The sequence below is a fragment of the Lepidochelys olivacea genome (assembly GCF_965140295.1).
Source record: "Lepidochelys olivacea isolate rLepOli2 genome assembly, chromosome: 6".
Lineage (NCBI taxonomy): Eukaryota > Metazoa > Chordata > Testudines > Cheloniidae > Lepidochelys > Lepidochelys olivacea.
Window position 1 is genome coordinate 45880396 of NC_140416.1, and position 15669 is coordinate 45896064.

The 15669-nt window shown below is 39.7% G+C and overlaps 1 protein-coding gene across 6 annotated transcripts in view; it reads left to right on the forward strand.

Annotated features, from left to right (window-relative positions):
• The window catches only part of PPFIA1 (PTPRF interacting protein alpha 1), an 87290-nt gene that overhangs the window by 1934 nt on the left and 69687 nt on the right, over nt 1–15669 (forward strand). For all 6 annotated transcript variants that reach the window (XM_084632295.1, XM_084632293.1, XM_084632291.1 and 3 more), the window contains exon 2: nt 1089–1352. In XM_084632295.1, coding sequence (XP_084488421.1) covers nt 1089–1352 — 264 coding nt within the window. The remainder of the gene's footprint in view (nt 1–1088; nt 1353–15669) is intronic.

Here is a 15669-nt window from a genome sequence, read left to right on the forward strand (position 1 = left end):
GTCCCAAGAATTCCTGAGGTCTTAGTGGCTCAGTGCTAATGCTGAATAACAATGCTTTCTCGTTTCCATTGCATTTAAATTTGAGGAACAGAAATTTCTCCAAGTTCTGTTTCGAAATCATGATGGCTGAGCATTCAAAACGGGCTGTAGGGTTCTACTTAAATTGATGATTTTCCAAGTTTAAGCTCCTCTTGTAAGGCGTTGTTACTTTTATTAAGCATGATAGCACAAAAATACTCTCATATTTTTATTAAATTTCTGTGTCTCAGTCTGTTTTTCTTTACAGGCAACTTTTACTATTGGTATCTACAGTGATAACCTATAATGTACTGCAGGCACGTGTTGAAGCCTTGTTGGTTTTGTTTTAGTACTATTACCTGAGAGGTTTAATGTCCTTTCACATCCTTAATTTGGTTTTAATTTCCCCTGCGCTAATCTGTCTGATTTTTCCAATTGCTGTATCCCGATACAGAAATGTGCTACTGCTAATTTTCTTGCAGCAAACTGCTACAGTAGAGATTGTATGGCCAGTATAACAAGATCGAAGTACTGGCTCTCTGTCATGAATTAATCCAGTTGTCTTGATGTCAGAATAGAGTTTCACGAGTTTGGGGGAACCATGTTTTGCTCTTTCCAAATAGCTGAGCAGTACAGTAGATAATTGATTGGTTTAACTGTATCATTTTTTGTTGGCTGTGTGTGACTTCAGTACTTTTTGAAGGTACTAGCTACAGTTTAAAAAGAAAAAAACATAAATCTCTTAGAAAATGAAGTCACAAGTAGTACTATAGAAATATAGTTTTGCAGGAAAATCACTAATATTTGTCAAAACTGAGTCTTCAATGAATTGGCTCATTGTACACTGCATCTCTGTAATATTACATGACATAGCGGTAAACACCTAAGTTATGTCAGCCTCTAGTGTTGGTATCACTGGGGAAGCTAAATTGGTGATGTATTGTGGATGCTAACTCTTCTTGGATAGGCAGGGTCATTGTGCATTTTGGTTTACCAACATTTTGTTTGGACTTGTACTCTGCACTTTTCGGTTACTATTAATAACTTTACATTGAATCTTTTATTTCAAGATGATGTGTGAGGTGATGCCAACCATCAGCGAGGCAGAGATTCCCTCAGGGGGAAATGGAGGCCATAGTTCAGGCTCTCCTTTACAGTCGGATGCTGATTCCCATTTTGAGCAGTTAATGGTATCCATGTTGGAGGAAAGGGATCGACTTCTGGACACACTAAGAGAGACTCAAGAAACACTAGTATTGACCCAGGGCAAGCTACATGAAGTCAGTCATGAAAGAGATTCCTTGCAGAGACAGCTCAATACTGCACTTCCACAGGTATGGATGCTTTGAATGGCGGATATCTTTTAACAATCTTAGTGTTCGTTTTATTTTTTTATTTCATTCACGCATATTGTAAAGTATAAAATATTCCAGAGAGCACATATGGGTTGGTTGGTGAACGGAAAGTAGGCCTTTCTGGTGGCTTTTATTTAAGACCTAGGAAATTCTGTATGTATCTTTTAAACTACGTCTAACAAAAACTTTGAAAGTTAGGTCTGATACTGTGTTAATGCGCACTGTGGTGCCATGGCAGAGCAGAAGTCTCAGAACACTGCAGAATTGACTTAACTCAATAATTACATTATGGGGTTGGGTTTGTTTTTTTGCCTTCCACTGAAGTATTAGCTGTTTGCCTCTGTAGGGGAGGCAAATTACCAAAGAATATGTATCATGTGTTGTGATGTATAGGCATTGTAGTGTGTGGTCAGGAATGACGAGCAGTGTTTATGCACCTTACTACTGCTTTTTTTTTTTTTTTTTTGGGAACCCTGCTGCTCGGCTTTAGCTGCAACCCTGCAATAACCAGTGCCAGCAGCAGTTCTGGCTCCTGGGGGGGCACGGGGCTCCGCGTGCTGATCACCGGCTCTGCACTTCCATTGGCCGGGAACCGGGCAATGGGAGCTGGGAGATGTGGTGCCTGCGGGCAAGAGCCACACAGAGCTGCTTGCGTGCCTCCGCCTAGGAGCTGGACCTGCTTCTGGCTGCTTCTGGGGTGCAGCACGGTCCGCGGTGCCAGGACAGCCGCTGACCGGGAGCCACCCGAGGTAAGCCCGTGCCTCAGTCCTCTGCCCCAGCCCTGATCCCCATCTCCCTCCCCTCCCCCCCCGCAAACCCAGAGCCCCTTCCTGAAACCCAAACCCCTCATCCCCAGCCCCACCCCAGAGCCCACACCCGGAGCCCCTCCCGGACCCTGAAACTGAAACCCTCATTCCCAGCCCCACCCCACAACCCTCATCTCTGCACCCCAACCCTCTGCCCCAGCTCTGAGCCCCTCCCACACTCCAAACCCCCCCTCCCCATTTTCTGCATCAACCATTTTCTTCAACTGGCTTACCAGAAAAAAAGTTTGAAAACCAGTGCCCTAGTGAACCTATTATTATTTATTTTTTATTTTTTCAGTAGTCCATATGCATACTTCCCCTTTCCATATGTTCAGGTAATATTTAGGGTTGTTATACAGTAGAATGAACTGGTGTTTGTTTATGAACACTCCAGAGCTGTGTTTGTGTGAAAAAGAGATGCAAGATTGCTGGGGTAACTGTATTTGTAGCAGTAATGTATTTTGTTGATGTACTCTGGTTTACTAATCAAGGAACTGAATCTGTGATTGGGTCTGCATAGGTTCAGGGAGTCCACTTGTGCAGGTTCAATTGTAGGATCACAGTTCAGTCACTATTTGTCTACTTATATATGGTACTGCTGCAAAATTCATAAAATTGTCTTGTAGTTTGTGCTCTGAACACAGTATTGTTTAAAAAAACACAAACAAATCCTACTTCTCAGACACTTACCGGAGATAGCTAATATTCTTCTAGTACAGTAGTCCCATCAGTTACCAAAAGGCCTGTGTTAGCTAATGGAATGCTGTGACAAATATATAGGCTACTAAAATAAAGGAAGAAATATAAAAATGGTGGTTCAGTGCTTTTTTTAACTAAGTTTGGATGTGTTACCTATAGAACTCACTCTAACTGAAGTAGATTGACTGATACGTAGTCTTGGTCTACTTCACTCTCTGTTGCCCAGAGCAATGCTTCCTTCATAGGAGAACTAAGCTGCCTTTCCTCTTAACTTAACTGTAGACTATAACCATCAAATGTATTCTGAACTATTGGGTGCACTTAATGTATGAACAGTGTACGGAAGCTTTTGTAACTTTGCCAACACTACTGGTGGCTCAGGTTGGTGCTATATTAGACTTATTTGTGTTCATGTAACTTAAAGTCTAATATAGCACTAATATTTGCCACAAATAAAAGGGAAAAAATAGAACTGGCATGCATAGCAACTTGTGCACAGGTGACAATCGCAGCATACGTTTTTTACACAAATTCTAGATGTTGCTAAAACAAACTTCATGCTAAACAATATAGAAACAGATATTTCTGGATATCAACTCTATTATTAAAAGGTGTGCTAACACATCCTATTTTTTGACTCACCGTCTTGCATGGTGTAAAAACAATAGTGTTATGGCTTGGAATCATTTATCTTCTGTATTCATGGTAGTCTTGTTCAAAATTTCTTTATTTCGAAAAATCAAGTTTATGTAAGTCAGGAATAAGAACTGCATTGTGCGTATACATCTTTGAGCTTCTAGTGGAATGCAGAGCCTGAATGAGGAGAAAAGCTGCTTATGGTTTTGTTTTGGTATTAAGTTTTATTATGGTAACAGTATGTAGTATTTTATTTTAATTAAGACCTTGATCCACAATCTTTGCTGTACCATTTTGATTTCCACATTTTAGCACTTTTGGGGGTGTAAATATTGATTGTGAGTGTTTGCAAATTATATTCAAGTGAGAGTTCAGGTGCAGTTGTGGTCGAAAAATATTCAGGTAACTATATAAACATCTCTCTCAAACCATATAGTGGACATAAATAATCCATTTTTGGTTTAATCACATTCACTGGGAGAACATGAACAGATATGTCAAATGAGATTCTTACAAAACAATGCTGAACATTTAATCTGAAGACAAACTTTTTAAAACCATAATTTACAGTGATTACTTATGGTGCAATGGCCAGGAATCAGTTGTCTCATCTTTATAATTATTGACATTTTTAGCAACAGTTGATTTTCTTTGTGTTGTCAAGGAGCATCCTGGATTTAAATAATGTAGAGTTTTATAGATTAGAAACAACATCTTTAATTGCAGTCAGATATGATGAACACAAATATAATGTACTCTCTGTGGGAAGTACTATTAGTTAAGTGACATGTTTTGCAGCAGCTGAAGTTTCCTAAGGATCTTTGGATATAGCCCTATGTAGAGTTTGTGAAAACAGTCCAGTTTTGAGGTGGCCCAGGCTGTACCTACTGCTGTAGTAAGGTCTGCATTTGATAGCATACCTTATGGCTATCAAATTTAAAAACAAAAGCTTTTGGTCACAGCTGCAAGTTAGTTATCCAGAAGCAGCAGGAATCTCATAAGACTTTCCGATTTGTGCAAATGTTTTCATAGAACCTTGAGCTTGTTTGGAGGTTCTAGCAGGGGAGCGCAGCTACCGTAAACCCTTGACCGAAGAACTGTACTCCTCTATCTGGGAGGTCATCCTCTTCGACCGAGCGTGTGCCAAAACAGGCAAACTCCCTAAATCAAGGTGGTAAAAATAAACTGCTGATTGTTCCAATTTCTTCCCTCCGTCAGCTAAATCTCATTGAAGCCGCAGTCTCTTAGGCACTGGGTAGATTTGTTTACAGCTTCATTGATTGGGTTGAAGGAGATGTGGGAATCAGAATACTGTCTGCATATTGAGAATCACTACTGTTCATAGTGCCTCACTAATTTTCCTAATGGTTCCCAGCTTTCCAAGTAGAGCAGAAGGGGTGATGCAATGTAGCCTTGCAGGACCGTGTGTCAGTGTTCTTGGGGGCCGATGAGCAGTTTCAGAACTACCTTCTGGTAGTCTCTGAGTAGACTTTGAGCTACTCCAGGCTCTGCTTGAGAATGTTCAGGACATCTGTATGTTACTTTAGTCTGTAGCATTTGGTTTGACTGCTCAGTTACCCTAATTTAAATACATTTGTGAAAATCCTAAAGGGTTTATTTTAGTGGTTGCTTTCCTATTAAAAAACGAAATCCATCTGTAACCAATGGATGAGCAGATGTTAATTGATCGTATATGACTAATGGTATTGTGCCCTTATTAATTTTCAAATTGATTTATTCTTATTTAAACAGACCTGTTAGTTAAATTTGATTTTAAAGTGTTGAGCATTTTATGTTTGTGAATTAACTTCAATGTTATCCTGATGTGTTAAATCCTCAAATACAGATACATTTTTAAAAATAACCTGAAATTGTCCTCAGGCTTTGTTTTTCAAGTAATGTGTTAGGCAGTTTGTAAGTGGGAAATTTTGGAGATAAACTAAATATTTGGATTGCTATCTAGTGAGAAGCTTTTAGAAGAGGCTTAGTTTAGATGCAGCTTTGAAAGGTGAGTAAGCCTTCCTTTTTATTTATTATTTCTTCTGAGGTGTTATGTAGAGGTTCCAGTTGGGATAAGGGCCCCAGTATCCTAGATCCTGTACAAATGCATAGGAAGATGAGAGGTAGCATGCTAAGTGTGTTGTAGGGGAGAGGGCTATGATTAAAGTATGCAGAGTCTTTTGATACATATTTTTGTGCATATTTATAAATAAATGTACTTCACATGCACCCAGTTTCTCCTCAGTTTAATTAGTTGTAATTACTTGTAAATATCATGGAATAACTGAGTTCTGCAGAGGGATTTGAATGAAGAGAGGCTAGTGGCTTAATGGATAAGTCATACAGAGTGTTCAGTACCTGCACTGAATTAATATTTACATATTGGCACTGTGCTCAGGACTATATAGACAATTCCTGACTGAATAGGAAGGATTTAATTATTTTACTCCATTCTGAATTAGTTCACTTCACTTTTAATATAATGTTGTGCTGGGAATGGTTGTCTGTTTAAGTTTAAATGATCCATCGTTAAACACGGAAGTTTAATTTTCACCTGATTTTGAATGAAAACTTTTTCATTAAAAAATATTTATTTGGGGTGGAGCATTGACCCATCTTTTCCACTACAATAAAATTTTAAGAGAGTTAAATGTATCCCACTGAAGAATGCTGAATGGAATTAATTCTTTCCCCTTTCTTTCTTTGAAAAATGTTTTTCCACAGAAAGGCAAGTATTAGAGCCATAGTACAAGTCATTGTCATGTGTTTGCAGGTTCAAGGTAAAAAAAAAAAAAAAGTACTAATTAATCATGTTAAGATGAATCAGTTTTCCAAGTTTATTTTATTTTTATTTTGTAAGCAGAGATTGATACCATTGCTGAAGCTTCAAAACAGTGACATGCATGCATTGGTATTTTTTTGCTTATGGTTTTTCTGGAATAAGGGATATTTACTAAAAATTTAAATATTGGAATACGAGGAAACAAAATGTCTTAAATACAACTTTGAGGTAGTAAAAATACTTTCTAGAACAGCTTTCTTTCTGACCACTTGGCTACATAAGTAAACTTGCATGTAGAAACATGAACAACTTTGATTTATTGACTTGATTTTCAATATAAAAGTAAATAAAAAATGTTCAAACAAAAATGTGAATTTTTGTAGTTTTAGCAGTCTTAAGATCCACAGGACTCTGACTTGGCTTCCACAGCTCTGATAGTTTTTAAAGGAGAGAGAAATGTTTCACTCGTATCATGGGATTCAGTCTTTAAAAATTTTAAGTTATGTTTGTGCGTGTGCTTTTTTGTATTTTTTTTAATTGTGTTTGTAAGGTAGCTGGCAGTCTTTTAGAAAACTATTTTCAACAAAGGTATTTTTGTGTAAAAGTTTGCAACTGTTTGAAAGGTTTTAAGTGAACAGACTTATTTTCTGTACTTTGTCCTGTCAGGCTTTTTTTACAGGTTGGATAAAAATCAATTATATTTTAAAAAATCTGATTTTTTTTAACTTAACATATTTTAAATTTAAATTAGTTTTATTTTTTAATTAAAAATAATATAAGGCATAAACTTATAATCTGTTAAACATTTACGTTAAATACAACAATAATATTAAGTAGTACATATTTTCTGCCAAGTTTTAAAGAAAAACTGCTGAACTTGTGGAACCCATGGGCCAAGAGTTGTGGAAGTGCTAAACCAGCTTTTGACAGCAGTAGCCTTCTCTGCAGGTACAGAGAGAATATTTTCTTCATTTCAGTTTATTCAACTGGTTCAGTTCAAAGGTAGTTCATTCAAAGTTGAGAAACCAACTGAGAGTTAAAACAAGCTTTTCTGCTCTCTCTGTCTTCCAAGGTATGGACAAAAACTAAGTGTGAGGGAATGAGAGCCCACTAGTTTTAAAACCTCGAAAGATATGGAGATCAGAAACAGTCTATTCACTATCTAATAAATACTTCTTTTGTTTAATAAATGTTAGTTTTAAATGCAAAACATGTTGTGATTTTTGACAAACACATTTTAAGGTAGTTTTAAAATTTAAATGCTGTATTTGTGCACGTTTAAGTGGACTTGCATTGTATCTGTATTGAGCATGATACAAATTACAATTAAAATTATCTAGTAAAAAAGAAATACATTATTCACCGTTGTCTAATATTACAAAAAAGTAAAAAATAAGAATATGAATAATATATATAATTGCTTAATAGATACAGTGTAATCTCTTGGTTAGCAAAAAGCAGAAAACTTAGTGTAAAGGCTATATTTAGGTGCAAATCAACACATTTTAATTGTTACCAACCAGTGAGAATTAGCCTTTCTTTAGGAAAGTAACTAAAAGTTACAAATGCAAAATACAATTAAAATCAATTATTTAAATCAGTGTTTCATTCTCTCATTTAAATCATGATTAAAATTGGTGATTTAAGTCAATCCACCCTGCATTTTTTACCTGGTAAAAGCCAGTAAACTGAAAATGTTGATTTTTAACTAGGGCCATGCATATACGTACAGTGCTGCAGCTGTACTGATACAGCTGCAGCGCATCTGGTGAAGACGCTGTATGCCAAAGGGAGAGAGCTCTCCCGTCGGCATAAAAAAGCCCCCTCTGCGAGCGAGATTATCCCGCTGACATAGCGCTATGCACATGAGCACTTATGTTGGTGTAACTTACTTTGCTTGCGGGGGTGATTTATTCACACCCCTGAGCGACATAAGTTATGCTCACATGGGCTATAATGTAGACCAGTAGTTTTCAACCTTTTTGTGGGGGCCCAGTTGAAGAAAATTGTTGATATCGGCAACCCAACAGAATGGGGGATGAGGGGTTTGGGGTCTGGGAGGGACTCAGGGCTGGGGCAGAGGGTTGGGGTGCAGGGGTGAGGGCTGCAGGGTGGGGCTGGGAATGAGGGGTTCAGGGTGTGGGAGGGGGCTCTGGTCTGGGGAAGGGGGTTGGGGTACGGGAGGGGGTCAGGGCTCTGGGGTGGGGCCGGGGACGAGGGGTTGGGGGTGCAGGAAGGGGTTTAAGGGGGGACTCAGGGTTGGGGCGTGGACTTACCTTGGGCAGCTCCTGGTCAGCGGCACAGTTGGGGTGCAGAGGCAGGCTTCCTGCCTGTCCTGGCACCACGGACCGTGCTGCGCCCTAGCAGCAGGTCCGGCTCCTAGGCGGCGGCGTGCAAGTGGGTCGCACAACTCGCACCTGCAGGCACTGCACCCCCCTATTCCCATTGGCTGATTCCCGGGGCGGGGGCAGTGTGCGGAGCCCCAGGCCCCCCCCCCCGCCTAGAAGCAGGACCTGCTGCTGGCCGCTTCCGGGTGCAGTGTCATGTCGGAGCAGGTAGGCACTAACCTGCCTTAGCTGGGCAGCACCGCTGACAGGACTTTTAATGTCCTGGTCAGTGGTGCTGACCAGAGCGACCCAGTGCCTGACATGCTGCAACCCAGTCCTGACCCGAAGTTTGAAAAATGCTGGTGTGGACAAAGCGTAAGTTTACAGAGAGTACTCCTGTATAGCATTGCAGTCTTAATCAGAAAATATTATGTTTTTGGGGTGTGTGGAGATCACTGGTGTTAGTTTTTTTTAAAAATGAAAAATTCATAAATGCAACATAAAGGTTTTGCAGTTATAAGTTGTCAGGAAGTGCAAATATTAATGTTCTTTCAGCAATGTTAATTTTGCTATGTTATGCATCCTGAATGTGTTCAGGTGGACTGATTTAAATTACCTTGATTTAAATCACCAAGTGGAAAGCCTCAATTTAAATCTATTTTAATCTACTTTTCCATTTGTACTCCAGTTATTTTCTAAAGAAGGTGCATTCTCATTAAAACATGTTGATTTGAACAGAGCCGTTACCCTAGATTTGTGCATTCCTTTGCTACCTTGGAGCGTACACTACATATACACATTTATTCAAGCAATTATGTAGCTTAATATTTTCAGATTTTTATTAATTTTACCTTTTTTGTCAAAGTGGTGAATGATATCTCACTTATTAGATCATTTACTTTTTGCTCATGATTTGTGTGAACTTGTATTAGGATGGTAATTAGAATTTAATTAAACACACAGAACAGCATATAAAATTTATTTTTATTAAACCAAACAATCTTAAATGTATAAACTTCTCTTCTCAAAGCACGTTTCATATTTCCAGTCAATGATTTAGTAAAGGAACGGGGGATTACCTGGGGTGAGTGAAGTAAACTGGTTGTGATAGTTCCAGCTATTTTGTCATGATGTTCTTCACAAATTATCATCCAAATAGGTCATTTCAAATAGCTCAAAACAGTCAACCACTGAATTCCATCATTTAGCTTGGGGAAGAATTAGTTGGGATCCTCCTGCTCCCTTCAGTGACTCTCAGAATCATTGAAATGCAAGACTAGAAGGGACCTCGACAGGTCATCTAGTTCAGTCCCCTGCATTGAGGCAGGACTAAGGATTTATCTACACTTGAAATGTCACAACAGGGGTAGTCAAATTTATTTTTTGTCAAGGTCCAAATTTCTTGGTCAAAGTATATTCAAGGTCCAGCCCCCCCCCCCCCCCCCCGCCAGCTTCCCAATCACCTGCCAGCTCCCCGCCTGCCCTGTCCAGAGAGTAAGGTGATCTTATTTCCCTAAATTGAAAATGTGATGCATGAGGCTGACCTGAGCCACCTGGCATGGGTGCTTCCCATCCTGTCCCCAAACTTTCCTTCGTGCCCCCAGATAAGCCAAATAGCAAATATGGGGCAGCGGGAGGGAGAGGAATGGGTGTGTGCTGGGATCTGGGCAGCAGAGTAGGGTGTGACTGTTGGAGTACTTTTGAGCTCAGAGACTGGAGGTGAAGCCATTGGACTATGATCCAGCTACCCTTTGGGCTCTGGGATAGCAGAGGGGCAGGAAGGAGGCTCTGGGTAGTGGGAGGGACCAAGGAGACTCCAGAAAGCAGCCCTGGGGAGATGAGGGGAGGCCTGGATGTGGCAGAAGCTGGTGACTGGAGGTGGACTGGGAAGGGAAAGAGGCTGGTTGGGAGGTGGGAGAGGAGCCTGGAGGGGGCTCTGGGGACTGGCCCTGAAGGGGAGGGGGCTCTGGGGACTGCCCAGGGGTAGTGGGCTCCGGGGGCTGCTCGGGAGTGGGGGCCACAAGACCGGAGGGGGGTGTGCTCAGGAGACAGGTTTGGACGGGAGGCTCTGGGGACTGCATGGAGCGCAAGCATGGTTCAACATGGATTCAGCCCGTGTGCGGAAGTGGCCTGTAGTTGTAGCTAGTCGGGGTGGAGGCACAAATAAAAGATTCTGGGGGGGTCACATTCCTCCTCCCCCAATTTTTTTGGATGTCCAGAAGCGAGGAAGCAGCACTCCCGCTGGCAGTGGCCCTCTCCATGAGTTTGCTGAGAGGGAGGAAGCAGCAGGATGACTGACTGAGCTCCTCCTCCCCCAGTTACATGGGGCTGCTTTGCCTTCTCTGTTGCTGGAGTCCCACGCATTGCCTCTCACCTGTAGATGGTCTGCAGAGCAGTCAGCACCCTACTCCGGCAGCAGGGAAGGGGAAAGGGTCCCATGTAGGAGGCGGGGAGGAGTTCAACTAACTGCCATGCTGCTTCCTCAGTCCCTGTGCTATACAGGTACACTGAGAGCACTGCTGCCAGGAGGAGTGCTGCCTCTTTGCTTCTGGGCATGCCATCCAGAGCAATTTTTGGGTTGGGGGGGAAACATCACCCGGCATGGCCTGCACCTGTGGTCCATTGAAAAGCGTCTGGCAGTCTGTATTTGTACAGCAGTGCATCTATGCATCATAGCTGCAGCACTTCAGTGTGGACACTACCTATGCTGACATTAGGGTTCTCCGGACACCATAGGTAATGCATCTCCCTGAGAGGAAGAAGCTGTTCAAGGTAAAATATAAAACAGATTTATTAACTACAGAAAGATAGATTTTAGGTAATTCTAAGTAGCAGGCGTAGAGATCAAAGTTGCTTACATAAGACCTAAAAATAAAATTGTAGTGTAAATTCTATAGACTAAGCAAGATTTGAATCAAGCAGTTTTTCACCCTAAAAGATATTACTGGCAGCTCACAGTTCTTAATACACAGGCTGTATTCCCATTCAGGCTGGGACCAATCTTCCCCACTTCAAAGTTTTTGTATTCCAGATGTTGAGATCGGGGAGGAGAGAAGCCAAGTGATGATGTCACTGTCCCCCTCTTTTATACTTTCTTCCAGGGGCTAGAAAGATTCTGGGTTCCCCTTAATGGGCCATGGTTGGTCCTGATGTAAGTGTGTCTTAGTAGATGCTCCTTTGCCCCTGAAAGGCTGGCTGTGGACGCACACACACCCACTCCCAAAACATCATAACTTCAGATACAATGGTAACACACACAATTCAACAGGTATTAATGTTCAAAAAATCAAGACTTCTTAAATGATATCTCACAAGGCATATTTTGCACAAAACACATAGTCATATCACAGTGGTGAACATGGGGCTTCCTGGGTGCTATTCTGAGGTACCAAAGTATCACAGAACTTTTTCGTTTCCATGTTCTAATTTTTGTAGACTGTTTTTCACTGTAACTGTTTTAGTGCTTGATGTAGTTATTTTTGTATATCTGAGTTCTAAAAGCTGCTTTGGGCTGTTATGGATTCTTATTTTTAGGAAAAGTATTTTATGTGGTGATAACTGAGTCTTAGGCTTGTAAGTCTGGAGTTATATTTTTGCAGGTTTGCAATCAAAGGTGATTTTAAAAAAATCCACAGAAAATGCTGTGAAGACTACAAAGTTTTCATTTACATTCAGTTTTTCTCTTGGTGTTGTCTCACATGTTTATAGTTGCATACATTTGGCAGGCAAGTGTAACTAGAGCTTTTTTTGTTCCCTTAGAGCAGTTTGTGCTAGCCTTCAAAATGTATTTTATGGGTGGGGTTCAACAATACCATCTTCTGAAACTTGAGCCTTTTTGTTCTATACTCCTCATACAATTAGTTTTTGCTTCCAAAGTAGGATGTGAAAATTCTAAGACTTAAATCACCATTTAGTTGTGCAATATCAATATGTCTCCATGGTCTAAGTAGGCTGTAGAAATCGGGAAAATACTTAGTACTGCTTGGTATAATTTGAGGAGGTCAAATGTTTAGACAGCTGCACCCATTTTTCTTGTCTCATAGTTTAAAAGCTCATAAGGTAATAATTTGTAATTAACAATAATAAAGAACATTGTAATTACTATTGGAATTTCTGATCATGGTGGTAAAGGTGATTGATTCACTTGCAGAAGAGTGGTGGTCACACTTTCAGAATGAGCTCTTTGGAGAAGGCTTCTAAACTCAAAGCCCTGATTGTCATTTACACTAACGCCTTGTCTGTATATAGAGATTTTTTATTCAGTATAATCCAGGCGTTCTCAACTGGGGGTCTGGACCCCTTAAGGGGTTGACAGGTTATTACATGGGGAGTTGTGAGCTGTCAGCCTCCACCCCAAACCCCGCTTTGCCTCCAACATTTATAATTGTGTTAAATATATAAAAAAAATGTTTTTAATTTATAAGGGAGGGTCGCACTCAGAGGCTTGCTATATGAAAGGGGTCACTAGTACAAAAGTTTGAGAACCACTGGTATAATCTAAGATATGAATTTACATCAGTATAGTTATAACTATGGTTGACTTCAAAACTAAACATTTTTTTAGCTTGTATAATAGATATTAAATTCTTAACTATGTTTTAAAGTAAGTATTAGTAATTTTGGGAGGAGAGGAATGCACTGGGGAAATTTTTGACATCTTTTTCTTAAATTACTTTATTAGATAACTGTACCAAAATGTCATGTGCATATCTGTTATGAAGATGTTATCTTCATGTTTAGAACTGTGGCATATAACAAATGAGAAATCAAATTACAGGCTTAAGATTGCTAAGATTCTTTTATATTAACCAGGTTGGTTTAAAGCGTATTTTTCAAAATTACTTCTAACAGATTCTTGAACTTCCCAATGTATGTTTCAGTTCCCATAGCTATTAACCCTAGGGTACACTTACATTGTAGATCAACAAAATGAGAGATTTTACTTTACTTTGCACAGAGTGAATGCCAAGTTCTTAACTGGCAAATAAACTTGGATAACTAATATTACTTCCTGTATATAATATAGCATAAACATAAAATAAAAAATTTAAGCACCCATAACTTTAGTTCTCTCTCAAATGTTGGTAGACTTGTTACAGGTATCTGTCCTTATTGAGCACTACCTGCTTGAGCAAGTTTGGAATTATAAAACCACGCTGTTCGTCACTTGGCAAAAAAATTATATATGAGAGCACTGAGGGCGGGGGGAAATTCTTGTTGACGCTTGCCTAACGTGTGGCTTGGTTAACCTCCAACAGATGTTCCCAAAACACTCCCCTTTAACACAGTTTGAAAAATTTACTTTATAACTGATAGCCCTAGCCCTAATTCTGCCAGCCAGAGGCAAAGATGAATGACTGTGTGGGTCAGGGCAGTGCCTCAGCTGCTTCTCACAGCTTTCACAAACAGGAACATCATTCCATTGAAACTATTGTGCAGAATGTGTTGTGACCAGCATCTGTTCTTGCAAGAATATTTAGATATCTAGATTAGATTTGGTGTCAGTAAAATCTAGGTATTAAATACCCATGTAGTGACTAATTGTCTTATAAACATTGAATTGCAGATGCATCTTAACTGTATAGAAAGCCTAAAAATGTATTTAATACTAAAATGCCAGTTGGCAAGAATTCTACCATTATTTATTGATTTTGAATACAAAGTGTGCTTGTTAATTTACAAACAGAAACATACTTGTAAGTTCCGTTGGGCAAATTGCAATTCAGTAATGTTTGATTTCAGAGTATTTGATCTTTCAGTACGCTTTGCTTTTGGTCAGTCCTGTAATGTGAGGTCCCAACAGAAAAGCTGAATCCTCATTAAATTTTCACAAATGTAAATATACTGTAACCAGAGCCAGGCTTAGAATTTTGGGGACAGGAACCATACATACCATCCACCCTTGCCCCTCCACACAGACAGGCTCTCTCTTTTTCTCTATTATATCCCAGCATGTGTGGGATCCTAGTGGATCTCAGCCTGTTTTTTGTGGGGGAGAGGGAAAGAGTGGGGGAACGTTCTTAAGAAAAGTCTCAAAGATGTAATTGAAATTTAGATGGGTTTGCCTCATACCTTTTCAAACTGGTGGCACAGGATTTTTCTTTTTTAATTAAACTAAAAGTGTATCCTTTGCCATAATGGTGGTGAAGGATGGGGAAAAAGTAGGTGTGGGAGTTTCTTCACTGACATGAGCTCCATAGATAGTTGTAGCTTTAGGCATCTTTGAGAAGTCATGCAGTATCAGCTGCCAATCAAAACATGACTGGGGGATGGCGAAGAAGATTCTGAATGTTCTTATTGTGAAATCCTGGAAAGATTCTTCAGTCCCGAAGAGTGTTAGACTTCAATAATTTAAGGTGGTAATAAGAAATGCGCCTGTGTTCATGAGAGGTTTAGACCAAATGCCACTGAAGAGTGAAATGCAGAGCATTATAAGACTTTATTCCTATATTAACTACAAATATTCTTAGTTTGTATTTAATCTGCTGTAGTTTTGAGGAAAATTCTGTATTGGCTAGGACACCCACTAATGCTGTTTACCAGGTCACAATAGTCGTGTGTAATTCAATTAGAAGTCATACACTGCAAAATCATGATTTATACTTTTTTCAGCAATTAAATTTAGTATTTGCTTTTAAAAACATTTTTCTTTTTGTTCAGATTCAACAGGATATGTGGTTCATAATAAGTCTTTATGTGTGTACTGCAGGTACACTTTTAGTGGAAATATGCTGTCCAACCAAGAGCAGCTAAAGTAAAATACGTTTCGTAATACAAGAAGTAACAGCAGCAGCCATATGATGGAGGGATGATCGCTATCACCTGTTCATGAATAAATATTCAGGTGTCACATGAAGTTGAGAAGAGTGCTCTTGTTTGTGATGATATTCTTGTTTGCTAGCTTTTGGCTGTAAGTTGCTTCCAGCATTTGAAAGTATTACTTTAAGAAGGCTGTTCAGTGAGGGAGAACAATCTGAATAAGCCATTTTCAATCGAGCTTCAAATTTTCATTTGTTCACGAAGGATTAATACTGTTAGGAAATATT